General features: G+C 38.6%; 2 protein-coding genes across 5 annotated transcripts in view; both read left to right on the top strand.

The window, feature by feature from the left end:
- The window catches only part of LOC149132650 (zinc finger MYM-type protein 6-like), a 35283-nt gene extending 27888 nt beyond the window's left edge, over positions 1 to 7395 (top strand). The window contains exon 2 of the mRNA XM_089362569.1: positions 5457 to 7395. Within this exon, the coding sequence (XP_089218695.1) occupies positions 5457 to 6351 (895 nt within the window). The 3' untranslated portion in view covers positions 6352 to 7395. The remainder of the gene's footprint in view (positions 1 to 5456) is intronic.
- Positions 1 to 23845, top strand: part of LOC106879926 (exocyst complex component 4) — a 321255-nt gene that overhangs the window by 147237 nt on the left and 150173 nt on the right. For all 4 annotated transcript variants that reach the window (XR_016244259.1, XR_016244258.1, XM_089362568.1 and 1 more), the window contains exon 17: positions 11295 to 11395. Coding sequence is in view for 2 of the 4 variants with exons in the window: in XM_089362568.1 (XP_089218694.1) it covers positions 11295 to 11395 (101 nt within the window). In the remaining 2 variants the exon portion in view is untranslated. The remainder of the gene's footprint in view (positions 1 to 11294; positions 11396 to 23845) is intronic.

Raw genomic sequence — 23845 nt, 5'->3', positions numbered from 1 at the left:
CATTCTGATGAAGGTTGCTTTTTGGATACTCTATGACATAGGAAAACTGGTTGAGAAAAAGTGTCCAGCAAGCCAAACCTGGCACTAGCTTGTTAGGACCAAAAATTGACAGGAGTGGTTTATGATCTGTTACCAGAATGAATGATCTGCCAAGAACATACTGATAAAACTTCTTTAGAGCAAAAACTAGTGCCAGGGCCTCCTTTTGTGTCTGTCTGTAATTGTGTTGAAATGCAGAAAGGAGCTTGGAGACGTTAGCAATTGGTTTTTCATCTCCATTTGAATAACGATGGAACAAGGTTGCTCCAATACCAATAGTGGACGTGTCACATGCTATTCCCAATGGCACAGCAAGATCGAAATGAGCCAGAACTGAATCGGATGTAAGGAGGTCCTTCAACTTCAGGAAAGCGGCTTGTTCTGGTTCACCCCAATTCCACTCAACTTCATCATGCAAGAGCCTATAGAGAGGTGAAGCCACTGTAGAAAAACTAGGAAGCTAAAACTTTGAATAGAATTGCACTGATCCCAAAAATGACTGCCATGCAAATACCTCCTTGGGTGCCGACATGTTGATGACAGCATCTACTTTGGGACCTTTCGAAATGCCTTGTTTGGAAAGTATCTGTCCCAAATATTCCACTTTGGGTTCGGCGATTTGACACTTCTCTCTGTGACATCGAAGACTTTTTTCCTGTAGACGCTGAAGTAAACGTTTCAGGTTCTGTAAGTGAGACTCTGCATCCAGACCACTGACCAATATGTCATCTAAGTAGACACCAACACCTGGTAGATCATTTGTGATGTCATCCATTATCTTTTGAAAATACCCAGGGGCTGAAGAAATTCCGAATGGCAACACATTTTGAAGTAAAACTCCTCGGTGAGTGCTTAAAGCCAGACATCTTCGACTCTCTGGAGCAAGTTTGATTTGGTTGTAAGCATCTGTGAGATCAATTTTTGTGAATCCATGACCCCCTCCTAATTTTCGCATCAGGTCTTCTGGTAATGGAAGTGGATGTCGATGAATTTCCAGCTGAGGATTTACTGTCACAGAATAATCACCACAAATTTGTAAGGGCATACCTGCAGTTGGTGTCGTCTGTTTCTCTTGGACTGGAACAACCGCAGTACCCCATTCATTGAATTAAACCAGAGTCCAAGTTCCTTTCTTTATGCCAGCACTAATAGTTTGAGTTAAATCAGCTTGAAGAGCGAAAGGAACAGACCTTGATTTGCAGAAAACAGGCTTAGCATTGGATTTGAATTGCACATCCAGATCAAAACCTTGAAGACAGCTCAACTCTGGCTTGTACAACTCTGCATGTTCATCGCAAAGTTTCGAACATGACTCTTGCAAATGTGCAACTATTTTGTGGAGATGAGACGATAGCACCTTTATTTCCATGTTAGATTCCCTGGAAAACAGAAGATCATCAGTTGAAATCTTTAGCTTCATAATAGCATCTCGTCCTAATAAGTTCAAATTTTTAACTTTGGAAACATGGTATGTGATGGCACAACTTTTATCAGCATGGGGTTCAACACTGGTTTGACCCACAAAAGTACTTATGATCGGAAGAGCGTGTTTGCTAGGCAATTGATACTGCAAGGTTGTTGGTTGAAGTTCCAGTTTTCCCAGTTCTGACCATAATTCTTCTGAAATGAAGTTTCCTTCTGTCGCAGTGTCCAGTTCCATATGCACCAGCTTGGAACAGATATGGACTGGAACAAGTAATTGGGGAACCCTGCAAAAATCATCAGAAACAGTAGAAAGTTACAAATTCTTAGATTTCTTACCCTATTACCAGCATTACTAGGATTTTGCAACCGCGTTTTCTTCCGGCATACTGACTCTAAGTGCCCTTGAATCTTACAATAATTACAAGTAGCATTTTTGAAACAGCAATCGGGAGCAAGATGAGAAGTTTTCCCACAGTGGTAACACTTCCGTTTTGACTTGTCTTCAGCTGGCTTAGAACTTGCCGTCATTTTACCTGTAGATTTAAAACATTTAACCTTTTGTACTTGTGTAGGAATAGAACTGTAGATGGTTTCTTTAGCAACTTTAGCCACATCCTCTGTCTCAATAGTGACTTTGATTGCTCGATTGAATGTAAGTTCATTGGTGTTGATTTTGAAAAGCGCTTTTAGCACAGCTTCATTGTTGACTGAGCAAATGAAACGTGTTCGCGACGCTTCATCCAGAGGATCCTTGATTGACGTAAAATCACAGGTAGCAGCAGCCTGGCAAATACGAGTAGCTAATTTTTTAATTGACTCATCCGGTTTGCGCTTCATGTCACTCCAGAAGTGAAATCTCTCACGCACAACAAATTGTTTTGGGTCAAATTGTCACGTCATGTAATTGGAGATTTGGTCCATCATAAGATCATTGATGTCTCTTGGCAGTGTTTCTTGTGCTGCCAGATTGGATAACATCTTGTACACGGTAGAAGATTGATTAGTAAGGAAAACTTTAGGTTTCTTACTGTCAGGAACTGAATGCACCTTGGTAAAAATGCAAACCCTTGACCAGTAGTCAGTCCATAGCTCTGTAGTGGAATCGAATGCAGAAAAACTGGGCGTGGCAACTTGAGAAGTAGAAACGACCGACTCAATCCCAGCACTTGTAGAAGGTTTTTCAATCATCTCTTGTAAGACTTTCATTTGTTCTTCATGACGGTGCTGTTGTTTTTGGCTTTGTTCTTCATGACGATGCTGTTGCTCTTCATGATGACGCTATTGTTCTTTACTTTGTTCTTCATTACAGTGTTCTTATCTTCCAAGGATTTCTCTTGAATGGAAATTTGTTGTAGAAGTTCAACAAGCTTTTCCATTTCGTAATGTACGGTAAGCAATGCTGATTAAATCAAACAGCAGATCTCATCCTCGTCGCCAAAATAACTCTGTTATGTTTTAATACAGAATTATTAACTTGGATTACATTACTCGAATGGAGATAATATGTGAGCAAATACAACGCGATATATACTCAAAAATGCATGCTGATTAAAAAAAGCAGAACCTAAAGACCCACATGCAAAAAGTATCATGCGACTTACGAAACAAACCAGTATGCAAATTAGAAAACAGTCAAAAGTTCACTTTTAAAAGGACACGAGGTGAACACACGAAATAAAGCAGAGTCACTAAAACTAGTTTGATACTTAGTCAGAACATAGAATTAAATTAGAGCAATATAACAAAGGCCTTTCTGTGGACTTTTGTAAACAGCTTTAGTATTCTTTGGCACATGTTTTCTTCACTAATTCAGAAATTCATTGTTTTACCTCTAAACATGCTTATCATGAAGATTTGAGTAGATATTTTAATATTCTAACTCCTGATTGAAAACCACAGTTTGACAAATTAAGGGGAAATTGAATCTGGATTTAAACATTGACGAAACATCTTAAGTTGTTCAGTAGTTTAATCCAAAAGCATATACTTCTTTGTAACAGGTGTATAATCTGTTTTCAGTAGTGTAATAATGTATACTGGTATTGGCTACCAATGTTATTACACAGTAGGACTTCTGTCACTGGATATATATGTGGAAATCTGAAATATTGTAGAGTATAAACAAAAAAATTTTAATTTGAGAAGATGGATTGAACAGGCTTTATTACAAATCATTGCAATTCTTTCAATGCATCATTATCAGCTGTTAATTGTTGAATGTTATATATATATGCTGTATACATGCACGTCCTGGGATGACCTGAGTCAAAGCACTGTCATATCATCTTTAGTTTCTCAACATTTATACCTATACTGAAATACTGTTTTTAAATCCCTTCAGGTAGATGGCCCTGCTCAATCTGTAGAAAAGGCGTAGGTAGAAACTCCATAAGGTGTACCCAGTGTAAGCTATGGACACATAAGAGGTGCAGCAATATCAAAGGGAGGCTAACTGGGAAGATAGTTTTTGTATGTAGCAAATGCTCAGGTGCTATAAATACTGAAAATGTGCAGAGAGCAGCTTCTGTCACATTCCAGGGGGAAAAACTAGAAGTAATTGATAGCTTCCGTCAGTAATTGGGGTGGTTGCTCTGAAAGTGTAGCTACTAGAACAACAATAGCCTAAGCAAAATTCAGAGAGCTCCTACCTCTGCTGATGACAAAGGGCCTCTCGCTCAGAGTAAAAGGTAAACTGTATGATGCATGTATATGAACAGCCATGCTACATGGTAGTGAAACATGGGCCGTGACTACTGAGGACATGCGTAAGCTTGCAAGGAATGAAGCCAGTATGCTCCGCTGGATGTGTAATGTCAGTGTGCATCCATGACAGAGTGTAAGCGCCCTGAGAGAAAAGTTGGATTTAACCCATTACCTACCAATGATCTCATATGAGATCACTTAAAAATTACAAATTTCGTAATTATGTGTCAATATATACACATATCTAACCTTTTTGCTATATCTACTAGGTATATTTCTCTGATATTCAAATGAGGTTTGCTAATTTTTCACCCAATATCTCGCTTATTTCTATTTAAAATGTTATTTTGATCATTCCAGTGTGTTTCTAAGGCTGTTTTATGCTAGAAATCAAAGTTTCATAAAAAAATTTCCAGTTAATAGAATTATGGGAAGTAATGGGTTAAGAAGCATCAGATGCATGTGCAAGAGAGACGACTGCGCTGGTATGGTCATGTGTTGCGAATGAATGAGGACAGCAGTGTGAAAAAGTGTTGCATCCTAGTAGTTGAGGGAACCTGTGGAAGAGGTAGACCTAGTAAAACCTGGGATGAGGTCGTGAAGCACAACCTTCGAACATTGGACCTTACCGAGGCAATGACTAGTGACCGAGACCTTTGGAGATATGCTGTGCTTGAGAGGACCCGACAAGCTGTCAGTGGGTGTAACCAGCCCACTTATGAATACTCCTCATTCATTAGACCAGGGGTTTTCAAACTGTGGTCCGCAAGAACAAGACGGCGTCCGTGGACAGCAAATACTTTTTATGGGCAATTTGATTTTATATATGTTTTTTAATCGAAATCTTTTTTCTTATATTTTGTAAATGTAAGTGCATGAAATAACAGGTAAATAATTTTGTAATATATCCTAAAAGTCCCATCGATTAAAACAATTAAGTTGTCACTTGAGCATTGATCGCGTGTCAGGAATTCCATTCACATTAATTATGGTTCATGACAAGAAAAGTGGGAATTTATGTTTCTTTGCATTAAAGTATTTGCTGAGTTATGACTGTTTAGTCAGATCCAAAGAAGCACACAGGTACTGTCACATAATTGTTAAATACACTTTGTTAATTTACACATCCAGTGAAGTTCAAATTATAAATTTTCAGTGTCTGAATATCTGATTTTTATTTATTAATGTTCCTAAATGGCATAAAACCTACATTATCGCCCATTATACGTCAACGTTATTTATATGAAAATTATTTTACACATGCAAGAGCTTCACGTTCAAATTTTCAGGGTGCAAGCGTTACCCATGGATAAATTTTTGAAACGGAAAGCTCATGATGAAATCAACTCAGAATCTGATACAGAGACAGAAGAGATTGTTCAGAAAAATAAATTAAGAAAATACGACGTGGAGTATATTCGATTTGGATTCATTGAAAGTGTGTCTAATGCTAACAGACCACAGTGTTTACTTTGTCATAAGCTGTTGTTGAATGAAGCCTTGAAACCAGCTAAATTGCAGCGACATTTAACAACACTACACCCTCAATTTGCTACAAAACCAAAAGATTTTTTTGAAAGAAAAAAGGAAGCATATTTAAAAGAGACAACAACTTTTAAAATGTCAATAACATCAAATTATAAACTACTACGGGCATCTTATTTAGTGATACTGAGAGTGGCTCGTGCTAAGAAGGCTCATAATATTGCTGAAGAACTTGTATTGCCCTGTGCAATGTGTGAGGCAATTTTGGATGGAAAATGTGCTGCAAAATTGAAAGCTGTGCCACTGTCAGACAACACAATTGCACGAAGAATAGAAGATATGTCAAAAGATATAAAATCTCAGTTAAGTGACAGAGTGAAAATAAGCTTTTTTGCATTACAACTTGATGAAAGCACAGACATTACCAGTGAATCTCAACTTATGGTGTATGTGCAATATTGTTCAAGTGAAATGCTTGAAGATTTTCTATTTTGCTATCCTATGCCCACTAGAACAACTCTGGAGGAAGTTTTCAAAGTATTGGACTCTTTTCTTTTTCAATCAGGCTTGTTATGGAGCCAGTGTATTGGTATATGTACAGATAGGGCGGCATCAATGACCGGTATTCACTCAGGTGTTGTGGGATATATTAAGAAAGTAGCACCTAACATCACTGCAACACATTGCATGATTCATTGAGAAGTTCTGGTTGCCAAAAAAATGAATGCTTCTTTGTCCGAAGTCTTGTCATGTTGTATTAAAGTGATAAATTTCATTAAAACAAGACCACTGTATAGTTGTTTCTTTGCAATACTCTGTGGTGAGATGGTTGGCTGAACATTCAAGTCTGTTGCTTCATACAGAGGTAAGATGGCTTTCACAAGGTAAAACAATTCAGCGTTTATTTGAACTTAGAGAAGAACTGTTGATGTTTTTGTGTGATTATAATGCTGAACTGGCTTCGATAATGGCTGATAAAATTTGGCTTTGCAAAGTTGCTTACCTGGCAGATATATTCAACAAACTTAATGAACTGAATTTATCTCTACAAGGAAGAAATTCAAATATTTTATTTAGTCATGACAAAATAGAAGCCTTCAACAAAAAACTGAATATATGGACTACAAAAGTTAGTAAGAAAACTTTAGATATGTTCCCTACACTGGACGAATATCTCGGTTAATGTTGATTTGGTAATTGTAAATATTAAACGACATTTAATATCAGTATGTGAGCATTTTGACAAATATTTCTCGAAAGATGTTCCAGATAGTATTGAAAATTTTGACTGGATCAGAAATCCGTTTAATGTTGAAATAGCTGATGACATGCTCACAGGAAATGAACTGGAAGAACTGGCTGAAATTTCATGCGACAAAACTTTAAAAATCAGTTTTATGCAGCAACCACTTTCGAAATTCTGGCTTACTGTAGCCTCCCAGTATCCATTGTTATCACGAAAGGCAATTAAGATTTTGCTACCGTTTGCAACAACATATTTATGTGAAGCAGGATTTTCGGCACTGACCAATCTAAAAAACAAATACAGATCCAGACTTGCTTCAGAAAGTGACTTACGTGTATGTTTGTCATTAGTATCTCCAAGAATTGACAGTTTGTGCAAAGCCAAGCAAGCACATCCTTCTCACTAAGTATGTATTAAAAAAATCCTGTGTGTATAATTGACAATAAACCTATTTGTTAAATACTGTTAGATAAATAAATGTAAAAATATATGTTATTTTAAGCAAATATTTATGTATAAATTTCATAAGCATTTATAAAGTGGTCCGCAATTCAAAAAGTTTGAAAACCCTCGCATTAGACAATAAACTTTGCTTGCGAAGACCTATTGAGGCAAGTAAAATCAAAATCAAAATCGCTGATGTGGCCGATGACAGTACCTCCTGATTGGCACTTGTGCCAGTGGAACATTAAAAGCACATCCGAGCGTGATCGTTGCCAGGGCCTCGGATTGGCTCCCATGCTGCTGACATGCGAAAAGCACCATTCAAGCGTCATTGTTGCTAGCGTCGCCTTACCGGCATGTGAAAAACAACATTTGAGTGTGGTTATTGCCAGTGCCACTGGACTAGCTCCTGCGCAGGTAGCACGTAAAAAACACCATTTGAGCGTGGTTGTTGCCAGAACTGCCTGACTGGCCCTCATACCAGTGGCACATAAAAGCACTCACTACAGTCTCGGAGTGGTTGGTGTTAGGAAGGGCGTCCAGCTGTAGAAACTTTGCCAGATCAGATTGAGCCTGGTGCAGCCTCTGGCTCACCAGTCCTCAGTCAAACCGTCCAACCCATGCCAACATGGAAAGTGGATGTTAAACAATGATGATGATGATGATTCCTCTGACAAAAAGGAACAAGAAAATACAAAGAGACACAAATAAGAGAAATGCAACAAAAACAAGTTATGAGAAATAAAGAATAATTTGATCCTTAACCACAGACTTGTCTGGAATTTTAGGAAAATAAAAAAAAGAAATTTGAAGATAAGCATGTCATAGAAGGGTAACCTTTAACAATTATTTGTCTCATGTCTGTTTGAAAACCAGTGACCTATGCCCATCTCCTTAACTCAGCAGGATACCAAAAATTATCACCTTACTGACTTCATTTTAGATATATAGTATCACTACCACATTCTTTAACCTGTTGCTTTTCAGGACATTAAGAGAGCTATTAAACTATCAAATTTACTTTCATCATCATCATCATTATTTAACATCTGTTGTCCATTCTGGCATGGCTTGCATGGTTTGACTAGGGCTGACAAGCTAGTAGGCTGTACCAGACTCCAGTCTGATTTGGCATGGTTTCTATGGCTGGATGTCCTTCCTAACGCCAACCACTCCAAGAGTGCTTTTCCATGCCACTGGCACGGGTGCCATTTGTGTGACACCAGTATCTGCCTTTGCTGCAATTTTATTTGGCTTGATGGTTTCTTCTCAAGCATGGCATAATGCCAAAGGTCTTGGTCATTCATCATTGCCTCTGTGAGGCCTAACATGCAAAAGGTGCTTTTCATGTGCCACTGGCATCAGCCACTTTGTCGCATATATATAAATATACGTTTATTCAACACTAATGTACATACATGTGTATATACATACATATATTTATCCAAGCATATGCTCTTTTCATTCTCAGGAATATGTATTCATTCATGCTACTCTACTTATGAAGCCTACAATTATGCTTATATATTAGTACTTTTTTCCTTTTTATATCTTTGTATTTGGAATTATGAGTTTATACTAAAAAAGGAATTTAAATTTATAGGGTAAACTTATACAGGCCTACATAGTTCTACATACTGTGATATATCTATTCACATATAATGATACTACATTCTGTATTCATTCTATAACCATCACTGGCAGAATGATTAGCATGCCAGACTAAATGTAATTGACTAGCCCCTGCCTCTAAACTTTTGGGCTTGGTACCTATTATAGAAAGGATTATTTTATTTCTGCTTGTCAATACTAGTATAGGTTAGACAGTCCATTTCAATGCAGTGTCTCTATACATAGTGGGGTTCTTTATCTTTTACTTTGTGAGACTAACTGTCATGTGATCAGCTCTCACTACCTCCAGCCGCATCTTCTTCAGTGTATCACTTCCACAAGCTTATTTTACTCATTATTTGATTTTTTTCCATCCCACAATCATCTTTCTTGTGCATCACATGTCCATATAGACATGTGATGCACAAGAAGGATGCCTTTCAAACTGTAGCAGTTACCTGCTGCCCAGTTTTTCTCACAGCTCATTTATGCTTCATTGGCATGTGCACTGACATTATACATTCAGTGAAATATGTTCACATCATTACTTTGTATTCCTCCACATTAAGCATTCATTACTCAGCACTCTGCAAAATCATATTTATACACAACTGTCATGTAGCCTGCCATTTATTCAGAGAGATGGTCTTTTGTTACCTACAGAGGTAATAGTACCTTGAGTTTTCACTTCATCCATACCCTGGCTTCCATACTTTCACAACATTTACACATATGTATTTGGGGAGTGGATCCATAAAAGTGCAATGCAGTTTTTGTCAGAGTATTAGAGAACTAGAACTTTAAATGTGATAGATGCACAGAAGTAATTAACATTAAAGATATACATGAAATGAAGTTCATGAATCAGCTGAGTGTTCTCTTGATGTAGTTAATGGTTCTATCTAGGCAACCTCATTAGTGCTGGTGGTGACTGTTGTGATAGTATAGCATCTAAAGCAGGGGTCGCCAAACTTTTTCAACCATCAATCCCCTTTAACCACTTCTCCTTCCGCATTGACCCCTCCCCCTTTAGCCACTTCTCCTTCTACATTGACCCCCTTTAGCCACTTCTTCTGCATCAACCCCCTTAGCCACTTCTCCTGCATTGATCACGCTCCTCGTTTAAAATACCTTAATACCCTACCCTACCATATCTTACATGCATGCCGGGTACTGATACTGGCAATTAAAATGTTAGCTAAAATATACATGTACGACAAATTAAGAAATTCTATTGAAGATGACTCACTTTTTACATTTAAAACTACATGCAGGAGTACACAGTATTAAACTTTCAATTTTTATGAAATTGTTTTCACGGTTAGAAAATGTGAAAAATGCATTATATTGCTGGAATATCTTTTATTGAACTTGACAACATGAATGTGAGGTATGAGCATGGTGATCCTGAGTCAAGACATTAATATCAGGCTGAAGGTCAGTCAGTTTTAATCTCAAATCACCTCATTCCTCCCAGTTCAGGCAATTTCTATAAGTAAACACTTGACAGTCTACAACCCCTCAATCACAACTCTCAATCTTCCATTATTATACTGAATATAACATCACGCCTCAAACGTTATCAAAAGCAGACTACTCGCTGCAGTAAAAATTTATCATGTTTTCCCATGTTTTGTGGCGCTGACTAAGTATTTCAAGCAGTTCATCTGGGTGAGATAGTCTTTCGCATGCTGATCCCCATTCAACCCCTTGGCTATCATCAACCCCCTGTAATTGCTCATCGACCCCTAGAGAGTCTCTCGGATCCCCTTTGGCGACCCCTGATCTAAAGTAAGGAAGGTGTTTACCTCTGTTGTTGACCTTAACTGTAATATTTAAACAAGCAGAACTATTGGCAACAGAGTTTGTTTCTTTGCAAGAGTATGATTTGTTAAAGGTTTAATGTTAATTTGTAAAAGAACACAAGTGCACAAGTAAAAAGAGAGAAGTTGGGTATGAGCTGGAGAGACAATTGTTGTGGTATGGCTGAAAATGTGATGTTCTAAATATAATACACATATGAAAGAGTGATAGTTTGGTCAGGTGAGAGGATGTTTGGTTTTACATATGAAATAACACAACTGTGCCTTAACAACACTTCATGTTGACTGTGCAGATCTGGGCTTGTAATATATGGCTTAGGAAGAAAGTAGTAGCATGGGAAAAAGTGGTATGAGAAGAACACAAGTAGTTGGGCCTGACAAGTTCAACACGTTTACCCGTCCAACCCTCCTGTCAACAGAGAAAATTGTTAAAATGACATGGAATTATTTGTATGTGTATTATAAACAAAGTTGTACTGTGCCTATTTGTATGTGTACATGTACCTTCTTATTTTTAGTTCATCAAGTCTGCAAGCATTTGTTACAGAGTTTGTTAAGAACATCTTCCTCTACCAAGTCCACTATAATGTCTCCAGTAGCATTTCTTCTGCAACAAAAGGTAATTAGATGCCATTTTTCATCTTTCTATCTCTTTTTCTTCTCACCTACTGGACATACATATGCATTTTCTAGGTAATTCTTAAAGGTCACCCAGTGCAACATTATCAGGTATAGAGATCATGAAATAATAGTAATTTAGCTAACTTTTAACTTGAACACAAATTTATAAGAGAAGTTAATAAAATTGACTCCAGTCTTACTTCTTTCAAACATTGGACTAATAAATGTAAATTTCACAGCAATCCATTCTGAATTTTCTATAGGCACAAGACCAGAAACTTTTGTGATAAGGAACATATGATTAGATAAATAGCTGTATATCAGTGGAATGGGTTATATTTTATTGACTTTATAAGGACGAAAGTCATTATTGATCTTGACAGGACTGAAAGTCAGAATGTAACAAAACATTATATTTTATTTGGTATTCCACCAATGTTAATGATTTCTAACATGAATATAAGAATTATGTCATCATCATATGTCCACTTTTTTATGCTGGTATGGATTGGATGGGTTTTCTAAGGCAGAGTTTTATGCTTGGATGCCCTTCCTGTCACCAGTTTAGTTGCTTCTTTCAACACAGGGACGCAGTGTATATATTATGTAACTGATATACATGCAGTGTATATACGTGTGTGTATATATATATATACATATATATATATATTTTTTTTCTTTATTTGTGAATTATATATCCACCAATGTAGTGTTGAGCACTCATTTCATTGTTCTGTATTTACAGATGTGTATATATACACACACACACACACACACACACTTGCATGTCTGTAATCACATACATTCATATGTGTGTGTAACTTTGATCAATGTATATTGGTGAAGGATGTAAATATCAGTAAGAAAACTGAAAAATTAATGTTCTTTGAAAGAAATCCATTGCACTATATATTTTTCACTAAGTCACAGATACTTCCTTGTTGCCAATTATTGGTCCATTGGGAAGCTTTAACAAGTGTTCACCAGTTGTAAGATAAATATGACAATAATTATTAGGAGCTGCAGTTAATGATCTGAATATTTCCTTGATATTTTATTGACTCTAGTTGATTGATAGTTGAAACCCTACATAATAGAGACAGACAGATAGGCACAGACACACACACGAACAACTCCTATTTGGTTTCCCCATCATTGATGATGTCTCATATGGCTCTTAAGGCCTGCAAGAAACCCACGTAGCTTGCTTACCAGCCACATGGTTCCGGGTTCAGTCCCACTGCTTGGCACCTTGGGCAAGTGTCTTCTACTATAGCCTCTGGCCAACCAAAGCCTTGTGAGTGGATTTGGTAGACAGAAACTGAAAGAAGCCTGTTGTATATATGTATATATATATATGTATGTGTGCGTGTATGTTTGTGTGTCTGTGTTTGTCCCCCCAACATCGCTTGACAACCGATGGTGGTGTGTTTACGTCCCCGTAACTTAGCGGTTCAGCAAAAGAGACCGATAGATTAAGTACTAGGCTTACAAAGAATAAGTCCTGGGATCGATTTGCTCGACTAAAGGCGGTGCTCAAGCATGGCCGCAGTCAAATGACTGAAACAAGTAAAAGAGTAAGTCATTCTACACCGACCACAAGTCAGCACCTCCACCTAGCAGTAGCCCAACCATCTAGATGTTGGGACTTGCAATATCAAGTGAGTCCACTGGCCAATCTACACACCCTCTGCTGCACAAGGTGCATGAGAGAACATGCTTATGCTTGTGGCTGAGTAGGCTTGCCTTTGAGAAGCAGACATGACTACACTGGTCACATGGAAAAAGATTCTTTTGCACCCTTCTCAGGGAGAGGGTTCATGTCCTCCATATATTATTCACCAGCACATTTCCATTCAGTGTACACAACATTGTTCTTCTCAAATTCTTTAATAACAGTAGCAATCAGATTTTTCCACAACTCCCTATCTGGTACATGTGGGTGTCCTTCAAACAGACAAGATGACTAGACTGTCTCAGTTGGTGTTTCATAATCATGGACTCGATGCCTATCATTTTTGCCCAGTGCAATACTTTCATATCAAGTGCATGAAATCACTGACAGAATATTATGAAAGCATCACTGGTGGAATCACTCGAGACATTGAGTATTCTTGAGGTTGGTTGTGCTGGTCTCTCTTCCATACAGCAGCACTGTTAAGACATGTTTGATATGCCTCAACTTTCAATGCTGCTTTGTTGTCCAATTGTGACCAGAGCCTTGATATAAGGTATCACAGGCCTTTGAAAGTCAAAGGCATCATACGCCTTAGAAAGTCTATAACTGGCTCCTTGTCAAGTGTATTAAATGTAGCTTGTGTGCTACCAAGTTAGACAAACATATCCATGACTTTTGACTTTTTGCTCTTGACATATATTGATGGTGGGACATATGAATTGCTTGGTGCTGGTTGTAGCATGTTTACAGTCTTCTTAAGACTGATCATAAATCAAACTCATCACACATGGCTGAAAGTTCATCAAGTGCTGCAGGTCTTCCTAAGATAGTCATCAGCATCAAAGAAATGCAGAGATCACAAATGAGAACCATGAAATATTTGTTACTGCAGTAAAACAACACATGTTTCAAATTTTCCTGTTCTACAGAAACAGATCACTATCCACAAAGTAGCATCACTATGCACAAAAGCTTGCAAGGTAACAATAACAAAGAAGATGGTGAAAAATGTAGGAACCAGAATTTCACTCTGTTTGACACCAGATTCATCTGAGATAGGTTTTAGTAGTTCATCATAGACAGATCCATGCTTTCATGTTATCATAGGGAGATTGAATAAACCCTGTGAACTTTTCCAAACATGCCAAAGAGTTGGACTTTGTGCAATGTCAAAAATCTTGGTAAAATTGATGAAACACTGGCACAGATCAAGTTGTTCTCTGCACTTCTTTTGAACCTGTCAAGCTGTAAAAATTGTATCAGTTGTACTTTAATCTGGCGAAAGCCACATTGTTTCAGGTCACTCTTACTACTACTGGTAACATGTAACCCAGTACAACCTATCACGTGATCTGACAGTTGGTGCCTAAACTGGCAACTTATCAAGCCTGCTTGGTAAGGAGAGTGCCATACTGCTTTTAGATGTAGGAAATTGTCTGGATCTTTTCTGTTTGGCTTTCACTTTTTGAAATTTTAAAATTAAGTGAAAATTTTTAAATTTGGTATATTGATGTAATTTTTCATGCTGAATCTGATGTTGTTATTCGCTTGTTCCAGAAAAATTTTAGAAAAATGTTAAAAAGGTTTGAAGTTTGAGTATATTTAACCAATTGGGAAATAAGATTTAGAAATAGGCATTTTCTGTGTGATAACTTTTATTAAACAAAATGAAAGCAATATATTATGATGATGAAAGTTGTGAGCAGTTTTGAAGTCTTAATAAATTTAAATGAATAAAGTCATGTGAAGCAGAACAGAAAATATAAAACTGAGAAATTCTCAGTTTTTTTTTACAAAAACTTACAAGAAAACAAACTGTAGGTTAAATTACAAAAAAAAAAAAACTACATTATCCTACTGTAAACAGTTGATAGTGAAAATTCAAAAACGAAAGTTTGAGATACACTAGGGTTGGGTTTAGGGTTAGAGTTAGGGCTTAGGGTTAGAGTTAGGGCTTAGGGTTAGAGTTAGGGCTTAGGGTTAGAATTAAAATTTAAAGTTTGGGTTAAATTACATCAATATACCAAATTTGAAAAAACAATACATTTTTTGTAGAGCAAGTTCAAAAACAAAAGTTCAGAATATTGACTTGCAGTGGTTATAATGTTAAGCAAACAACAACTTTACTTGTTACTATGGGAACAGGCACCAATGTGTCTGTGGCTTCCAATTGGCTAAAATTACCCAAAATTTGCAAACTTTAACTTTTTATTAATTTATGGCAAAATTGAATTTCATTTCAATAATTCACATACAGAACTACATCAACACACCAAATTTGAAATCAGTTGGAACAAAATTAAAGGAATTGAAAAATGAAAGCCAAACGGAAAAGATCCAGTTGTCTTGATATAATCTTGATATAGTTGCACTCTCAGAAACATGGCTTTCTAATGACAACCAAGTAAAAGAACCAGTGTCTGCCAACATCTTATTTTACTAGGGGAGGTCAGTCAATCTACATCAGAAGCTGGTGTTGGTCTTGCTGTTAAAAAGAAACTTGGTGCAGCATTTGATAGAGCTTACACATAGTTTCTCTGAACCCTTAATGATGCTACAGTTGCAACTTAACTCAAAACAACTCATGACAGTGATTAGTGTTTATGTGCCAACACTAGTCAGTCCCCTTGGATGAAATAAACAGCTTTTATAATACAATTTACGATGAAAGTAAACAAACAAAGTCTGTTTTAGAAGCGTTGAGATGTATTGAAAGATACAGAAATAAATATTTTTATTCTCAAACGCGTGGTAATGCTAGTAAAATAGCGTGAACAGGATAAATTATCCATACATTGCAGAAAAATACGTTACCGGCCAGCCATGAGACTCAAACTCACATCCCTGTGATTACGTGTCAAGTGCTTTACCATTAAGCTTTTATAATGATCTGAGAACTGTTAATAAGAATGATAACTTGTATTTCTGGGTGGCCTAAATGCCCATGTAGGACATGATTCTGTACATACATACATGCACGTAAAGATACATAAATACATACATACAAAAATACTCTGTTGTTGATGTTGAAATTCCAATGAAGGAGCCTTGGATCTAAGTTAGAAACCAGTTCTTTCTCTATTGCCAAGAAGTCTTGAAATAAACTGAATAATGATATGCATACATACATACAGTGTGGGGAGGGGGTGTTGGAGGGAGAATTCTGGGGTGTGAAGATATATATATATCATCATCATCGTTTAACGTCCGCTTTCCATGCTAGCATGGGTTGGACAATTTGACTGAGGACTGGTGAAACCAGATGGCAACACCAGGCTCCAATCTAATTTGGCAGAGTTTCTACAGCTGGATGCCCTTCCTAACGCCAACCACTCAGAGAGTGTAGTGGGTGCGTTTACGTGTCACCCGCACGAGGGCCAGTCAGGCGGTACTGGCAACGGCCACACTCAAAATGGTGTCTTTTATGTGCCACCCGCAGAAGAGCCAGTCCAGGGGCACTGGCAATGATCTCGCTCGAAAATCCTATGAAGGCCAGTCAGGCAGTACTGGCAATGGCTACGCTCAAAATGGTGTATCCCATGTGCCACCCGCACAAGAGCCAGTCCAGGGGCACTGGCAACGATCTCACTTGGCTTGTTGGGTCTTCTCACGCACAGCACATTTCCAATGGTCTCGGTCAGTAGTCATTGCCTCGGTGAGGCCCAATGTTCGAAGGTCTTGCCTCACCACCTCAGCCCAGGTCTTCCTGGGCCTACCTCTTCCACGGGTTCCCTCAACTGTTAGGGTGTGGCACTTTTTCACGCAGCTATCCTCATCCATTCTCACCACATGTCCATACCAGCGCAATCGTCTCTCTTGCACACCACAACTGATGCTTCTTATGTTCAGCTTTTCTCCCAAGATACTTACACTCTGACGGGTATGCACACTGACATTACACATCCAGCGGAGCATACTAGCTTCATTCCTTGCGAGCTTACGCATGTCCTCAGCAGTCACAGCCCATGTTTCACTGCCATATAGCATGGCTGTTCGTACACATGCGTCATACAGTCTGCTTTTTACTCTGAGTGAGAGTCCCTTTGTTGCCAGCAGGGGTAAGAGCTCTCTAAACTTTGCCCAGGCTATTCTTATTCTAGCAGCTACATTTTCAGCGCACCCCCCCCCCCCCCCATACTAACTTGGTCACCCAGATAGCGGAAGCTATCGACTACCTCTAGTTTTTCTCCCTGGAATGAGATAGAAGTTGTTTCCTGTTTGTTTACAGTGTTTATTGCACCTGAACATCTGCCACATACAAAAACTAACTTCGTAGTTAATCTGCCTTTGATATTGCTGCACCTCTTATGTGTCCATAGCTTGCACCGGGTACATCTTATAGAGTTACTACCTACTCCTTTTCTACATACTGAGCAGGGCCATCTACCTGAAGGGGTTTGTGTTTTATCTACCTTCCTACTTATTAGGATTTTGGTTTTTGCTAGGTTGACTCTAAGGCCCTTCGATTCTAGTCCTTGCTTCCACACCTGAAACTTCTCCTCTAGTTCTGATAGTGACTCCGCAATTAGTGCAAGGTCATCAGCATAGAGGAGCTCCCATGGGCAACCTGTCTTGAATTGCTCTGTGATTGCCTGGAAGACTATGATAAATAGGAGGGGGCTGAGGACGGAACCTTGGTGGACCCCTACCCCTACCCCGAATTCATTACTGTACTCATTTCCAACCCTCACCTTACTGGCAGCATCTCTGTACATGGCTCGCACAGCTCTCACTAACCATTCTTCTATCCCAAGTTTCCTCATTGACCACCAGATAAGGGATCGGGGGACCCTGTCAAAGGCTTTCTCCATGTCAACGAAGGCCAGGTACAGAGGTTTATCCTTGGCTAGGTATTTCTCCTGCAGCTGTCTCACTAGAAATATGGCATCAGTGGTGCTTTTACCTGGCACGAACCCAAACTGCATCTCATCTAAATTGATTCGCTCCCTAATTAGTTGGGCTATGACCCTCTCCGTAACTTTCATAACCTGATCTAACAGCTTGATGCCTCTGTAATTATTTGTATCTAAAGCGTCACCTTTACCTTTGTAGCAGTTGACTATGATGCTGCTACACCAGTCATTGGGTATGACTCCTTTGTGTATCACCTGGTTCGTAATACAGGTGACTAGGCTGTAGCCAACACTGCCAGATATTTTGAGCATCTCTGCAGTGATTCCTGATGGGCCAGGGGCTTTCCTTGTCTTCATATTCTTAGTTGCTTTATCTACCCTGGTACTGTCAACTCGGATAGCTTGTCCCTCTGTTGGGTCGACATACGGCAGGCACTCTTTCTCCTATTCATTCTCTTTATTAAGCAATCTATGGTAGTGGCATCTCCAGACCTCTTTCTTTGCAGCCTCATTTAGTGCAAGTGTACCATCATCCATGCGAACACATTTCTCTCCTACGACATCACTATTCTCTCTCCTACACTGTCTTGCAACACGAAATACCTCGAGTCTTTGGTCCTTACGGCGCAGAACATTGGCAAATCTTTTCTTATCTGCTTCCCCTCTGGCTAAATAAACCTGTCGCCTAGCTTCCCTTCTGGCAGATTGGTACAATTCCCTGCTACCACCGTTCTTCCAGTCCTTCCAAGCCTGTTTCTTTTGTCTAATAGCCCCGTCTACCTCCTTGTTCCACCACCACGTTACTCTGGGTCGAGAGGGGACTTTACACCAGCCACAGATCTGGTCGGTGGCTCTCAACAAGTTGTCCCGCAGAAATCTCCAATTGTCTTCCATGTTGTATGATGCTATATCTCCTTCTATTTCGTCAAATGCTTCAAGTAACTTGTCTCTAAGTCTGTGTCCATTTGCAGGGTCTTTAAGCTTCCATACCCTTCTCCTCCAAGCCGGTCTACTTCTGGGCACCCATATTGCCTTGATCTCGAAGTCGCTGGCTACTAATCTGTGTTGGGGTGTACATTCTTCGCCAGGGAGGGTTTTGGCATTTATAAGCCTCCCTCTTTCTCTATTTCTGGCGAGGATGTAGTCGATTTGGCTAGAGTATCTGCCGGATCGGTAGGTGACTAGGTGACAGGCAGGTTTCCTGAAGTTGGTATTGCAAACCATAAGATCGGTTGCATCACAGAACTCCAGCAGTCTGGTTCCCTCCTCATTGCGGGAACCGAAGCCATAGCCTCCATGTATGCCATGGAAGCCTCCAGCACGACGTCCGACATGACCATTGAAGTCACCAGCCACAAAGAGAAGGTCCCTGTCTCTTGTCGACGAGGTAGTTTGCAAGAGGGTGTCATAGAATTGGTCTTTCAGACCATCCGGTAGCCCCGGTTGAGGGGCATAGGCTGAGATGATAGTAGCTAGCCTATGATGAAGCACTAGTCTAATCTTAAGTACTCTAACTACCTCGACTACCTTATCAACCCATTTCTCTGCTAGAAGTATTCCTATGCCCCCGACCCGTCAGTGTTTCCTGCCCAGAAAATCTTGTACCTGTGTTCTTTGCCTGTGAGGAACCTCGCAGAACCTCCTCTCCATCTTACTTCTTGGATGCAGCACAGATCTATGTGTCGCCATTCAAGCATCTCAACAATCTCACCAGACCTACCTTTCAGCGTGCCAATCGTGACAGTGTGGGAGGAGTGGGTGTCAGAGGAGTGGGCCCGTGTGACCATGGGATGGGGGTAAGCAGTGTCGTGAACCTGAAAAGAAAGCTTGCATTTGGCAGAATTCATAAACAAAACAATACCTACAACCTTCATATACTACCCAATCTTTATGTGCTATAAGGTCACTGACAGTGTTCGCGGGCTAAGTGAGCTTTGTCGTGGGTTCTATCAGCATAGAAATTCCAATACGAATTGGGATGAAGTTGGGAAGTGAACTGGTTATATGTTTGGGGTCGCATGCAAGTCGAAGAGGAAGTGGTGGAAGAAAGTAGTGATTCAGATATATATATATATATGTATGTATGTGAGAAAAGGTAAGTTCAAAAAGAACAATTCAAACTTTTTAGGGGATCCAAAATGAGAAAAAAGGTAATTTCTAAAAACGATTCGTCATTAATAAGAATATGAAAATAATATTTGAGGAGATTCGTTATAGGTATAAGAATATACCATAAACAAGTATAAAAAAGTGGAGAGAAGATGTTTAAACAGAAATAGATTTTTTATAAAACTGAATTCAATACATACATATGTTTCAAAAAAACAATGCAAAAATGTAAGAAAAGATTTAAATCATAGTGATTATAATTATAATTGAAAATAAAAAATTAAAATTAAGAATAAAAATTAAAATAAAATTAAAAATTTTATTTATGCATTGTCATTCTCAGTGAAGAATCTTTTGAAGGACATCAAAAAAGTTTAATAAGATGAAGCAAAATTAGATGAAAATAAAAATAAAATAGGATACAATATATATGTATGTGTATGTATATGTGTGTATATATGTAAATGTATAGTGTGTTTGTTCTTAGTTCGTGTGTGTACATGTATGCATATGGGTATGTGTATGTGTGTGTGTGTGTGTATATATATATATATATATATATATATATATATATATATATATATATATACATACATACATACATACATACACACACACATATAGATTGCTAGCTACTACACACATTTTTTCTCTGCTCTGTTTTCTTTTCCTCTGCTTGTTTCTCTCCTTATTTCTTTCTGTGGAAGAGCGTAGGCTCAAAATATTAAAGACTTTTTCAATTCCTGAGCATTATACTAATACATCTGTTTGTTTTCTACACCACCTGTCTTCGTCTTTTGTTTTTTTGTGAATTCTCCCTATACATATATATGTATGAGTGTGTGTGTATATTTATGTATACGTATGTATTCATTGAATCCAGTTTTATAACAAATCTATTTCTGTTTCAACATTTTGTCTCCATTTTTTTATACTTGTTTATGGTATATTCTTATACCTATAACAAATCTTCTCATATATATATATATATATATATATATATACTTTATTTGTGGGGTGAAACGAATGGTAGTGTTGGGAGAGATGTCTCTCAACATTTATTCAAATCTGTACCTTGAAACATTGGTGTTTATCTCCATTTTGGATTAAGTTTGAGTTTTATGTGCTTACTCACATATAACTAACCATACCGGTATTATGCATATTTAGTAGTTTGTACTTGCATATATAGGTGTGTGCCTGATTGTGGAACTTTACGTGTTCTACACATATTGTTGAAATTCATCGGACTGTATATTTGTAAGTTTATGCGTACACTCATAAATTTGTATATATATTCATTCTGTGAATCATTTAGTGTCATGCACACATACACCTATGTGTGTAAGCACGGACGCATACACACACCAATGCAATGTTAAGCACTTGTTCTCACTGTTTGATATTAATACACACACACATATAGACATGATTATTATGTCTGCTTTTCCACCATTACATGGGTTGGATGGATCCCCTTGAACACAGTAATACCATTTGTTGTGTTTTTTATCACCTTTTTTGTGATGTTCAGCATCCTAAGATCAACTTTCGCTACTTCTGCCCATATTCTTGGTCTTGATATTTGACTTTTTCTTTCTACTTAGATCTTTTGGCACTTCTCTGTATGCACATTACATGCCTCTACATTTATATGCATATATCAATGTATGTATTTTATGTATGTTTGTTCATTTATTTTATGTCCATTTTCCCATAGCATACTGCAGAGTTACTGGACAATTTGTTGACAGTGAAATGTCAACAAACATCACCATCCATAGCTCAGCAGTTTTCATGAAAAGCACTATATTAAATGTTCACATTCACAGCTGTCCCTCCATCCACAGACTTTTTAGTTTCTACCTCTTACATTTACTCACAAGGTTTTGGTTGGCTTGGGGCTACAGTAGAAGATACTTACCCAATTACCTCACTGTGGGACTGAACCTGAAATTATATAGTTGCTTCTTAACCACATAGTCATAACTGTGTGTGTGTGTGTGTGTCAAATATATATTTAAAAAATTTTGTTTTTATATAACCTTCACTTCTTCACTTCTACTTCCTTCAGACTCTCTGTTTTACTTCTCTTTTATTATCATATACTCTTGCTTTTGATATCTGTTTCTTTTTTTTATCTCCCTCTCCTTCTCTCTCTTATGACTTCAGTTTCCTCATTGACTATTAATTGTTATGTAATCTTTTCTCTCAAAAGTTTGAGCTCCTCATAAAAACATATGTCAGGTCACGTATCAGGCTCTCATAAGTGCTACTGGTAACATGTAATCCAGTACAACCTGTTGCATGGTCGGGTTGCCAGCAACTAAACTGGCACCCCCACCAGGCTACCCTGGTGAGGAGGGTTGCTAGAAACCCAGCAGGATTAAAAACAAGACCTGTTGAAAGCTCGGATGGACCTAGTGCAGGCTCAATGGCTATCTAGCAATAGCACGGGTACGCAGAAATTCCGGGATGGTGTCCGGCGTGCTGAAAGACCACCGGGAGTGAGGCGCCCCTCAGCTTTTGTTGAAGCATGTCTCTAGGAGAAGGTCACTCTGATATAAAACCAAATATGCGGGGAATGGCATTGGACATTTTGGGGATCTTTGGTTTGTGCTAGAGATCACGGCGCTCCCACATCCCTGAGCCTGCAACTTATATTGGCACCAGACATTTTGCTCTGGCTTGTCTGTGGATAATGTCAATAAAGTGGAGAGGGTCTATGAGGTGTTGTGCAAGCCTTATTGGACCTAAAACTCAGCACAGGCATTGCCGAACTCTGATCGACATGTGCGTTTTTTTTTTGTTTTTACCTATATATATTTATCTTATTTTTAGTATATATTTTTATTTATATATATATATATATATATATTTTATTCAGAAGTCCTGCGGCGATGGAAAGGTGGTGAAGCATGCAGACCTGACGGGTTGGAAGCATGTAGTCAGCGACCTGCACGTAGGTGGCCCATGCTAGATATAAAGTCGTCTCCTTGTTGCCCAAAGCAGCAGTAGGATTCGGTTGCTGCATGGGTGTCTGAGCAGCTCCATTTGGAGAGGGCACTGCTTACCCGGAGACCGGGGAGGTTCTAGAAAAGGTGAACCAAAAATTGCCTGTCTTTCCATATCTGGTCAGTTTAGCGCGACTGACGGATGTCCATCCTGCACTCGAAAAACAAAGAGTCTTTTATTTATAAAATCTGGATGGAACTTAAACATTTCATGTTGGAATGTGCGCACTCTGTTGGACAACAAGAGTGATTGTAGGCCTGAAAGACGCACTGCATTTGTTGCTCGTGAGCTGAACCGTTATAAAATTGATATAGCTGCACTCTCAGAGACTCGTATAGAAGGTGATGGTCAGCTTGAGGAAGTAGGAGGTGGATACACCTTTATTTGGAAAGGAAGGCAGAAGGAGGAGTGCAGAGAGGCTGGTGTTGGTTTTGCAGCCCGATCTGATATCCTTAAGAAGTTGGAAGAGCTCCCTGTTCCTATAAATGAATGTATAATGACGCTACGATTGCACTTGAAAAGTAAGCAGTTTGCTACTTTAATAAGTGCCTACTTTGACTAGCTGTGATGAAGATAAAACAATGTTTTATACCCAGCTGAGAGCCATACTTAGAAAAATCCTCAATTCTGATAAAGTCATTCTACTGGGGGATTTTAATGCCAGAGTTAGAACAGACTGGCAAACATGGAACTTTCTAGGACGTTTTGGAATAGGGAAAATGAATAGCAATGGTCTCATGCTACTGGAGCTTTGCGAAGAACATGGACTTTACATCGCAAGCACTCATTTTAT

This window comes from Octopus bimaculoides, chromosome 14, assembly GCF_046866305.1.
Source record: "Octopus bimaculoides isolate indiv1 chromosome 14, ASM4686630v1, whole genome shotgun sequence".
In the NCBI taxonomy this organism is placed as follows: Eukaryota; Metazoa; Mollusca; class Cephalopoda; order Octopoda; family Octopodidae; genus Octopus; species Octopus bimaculoides.
This window is presented reverse-complemented; position numbering and strand designations above follow the sequence as displayed.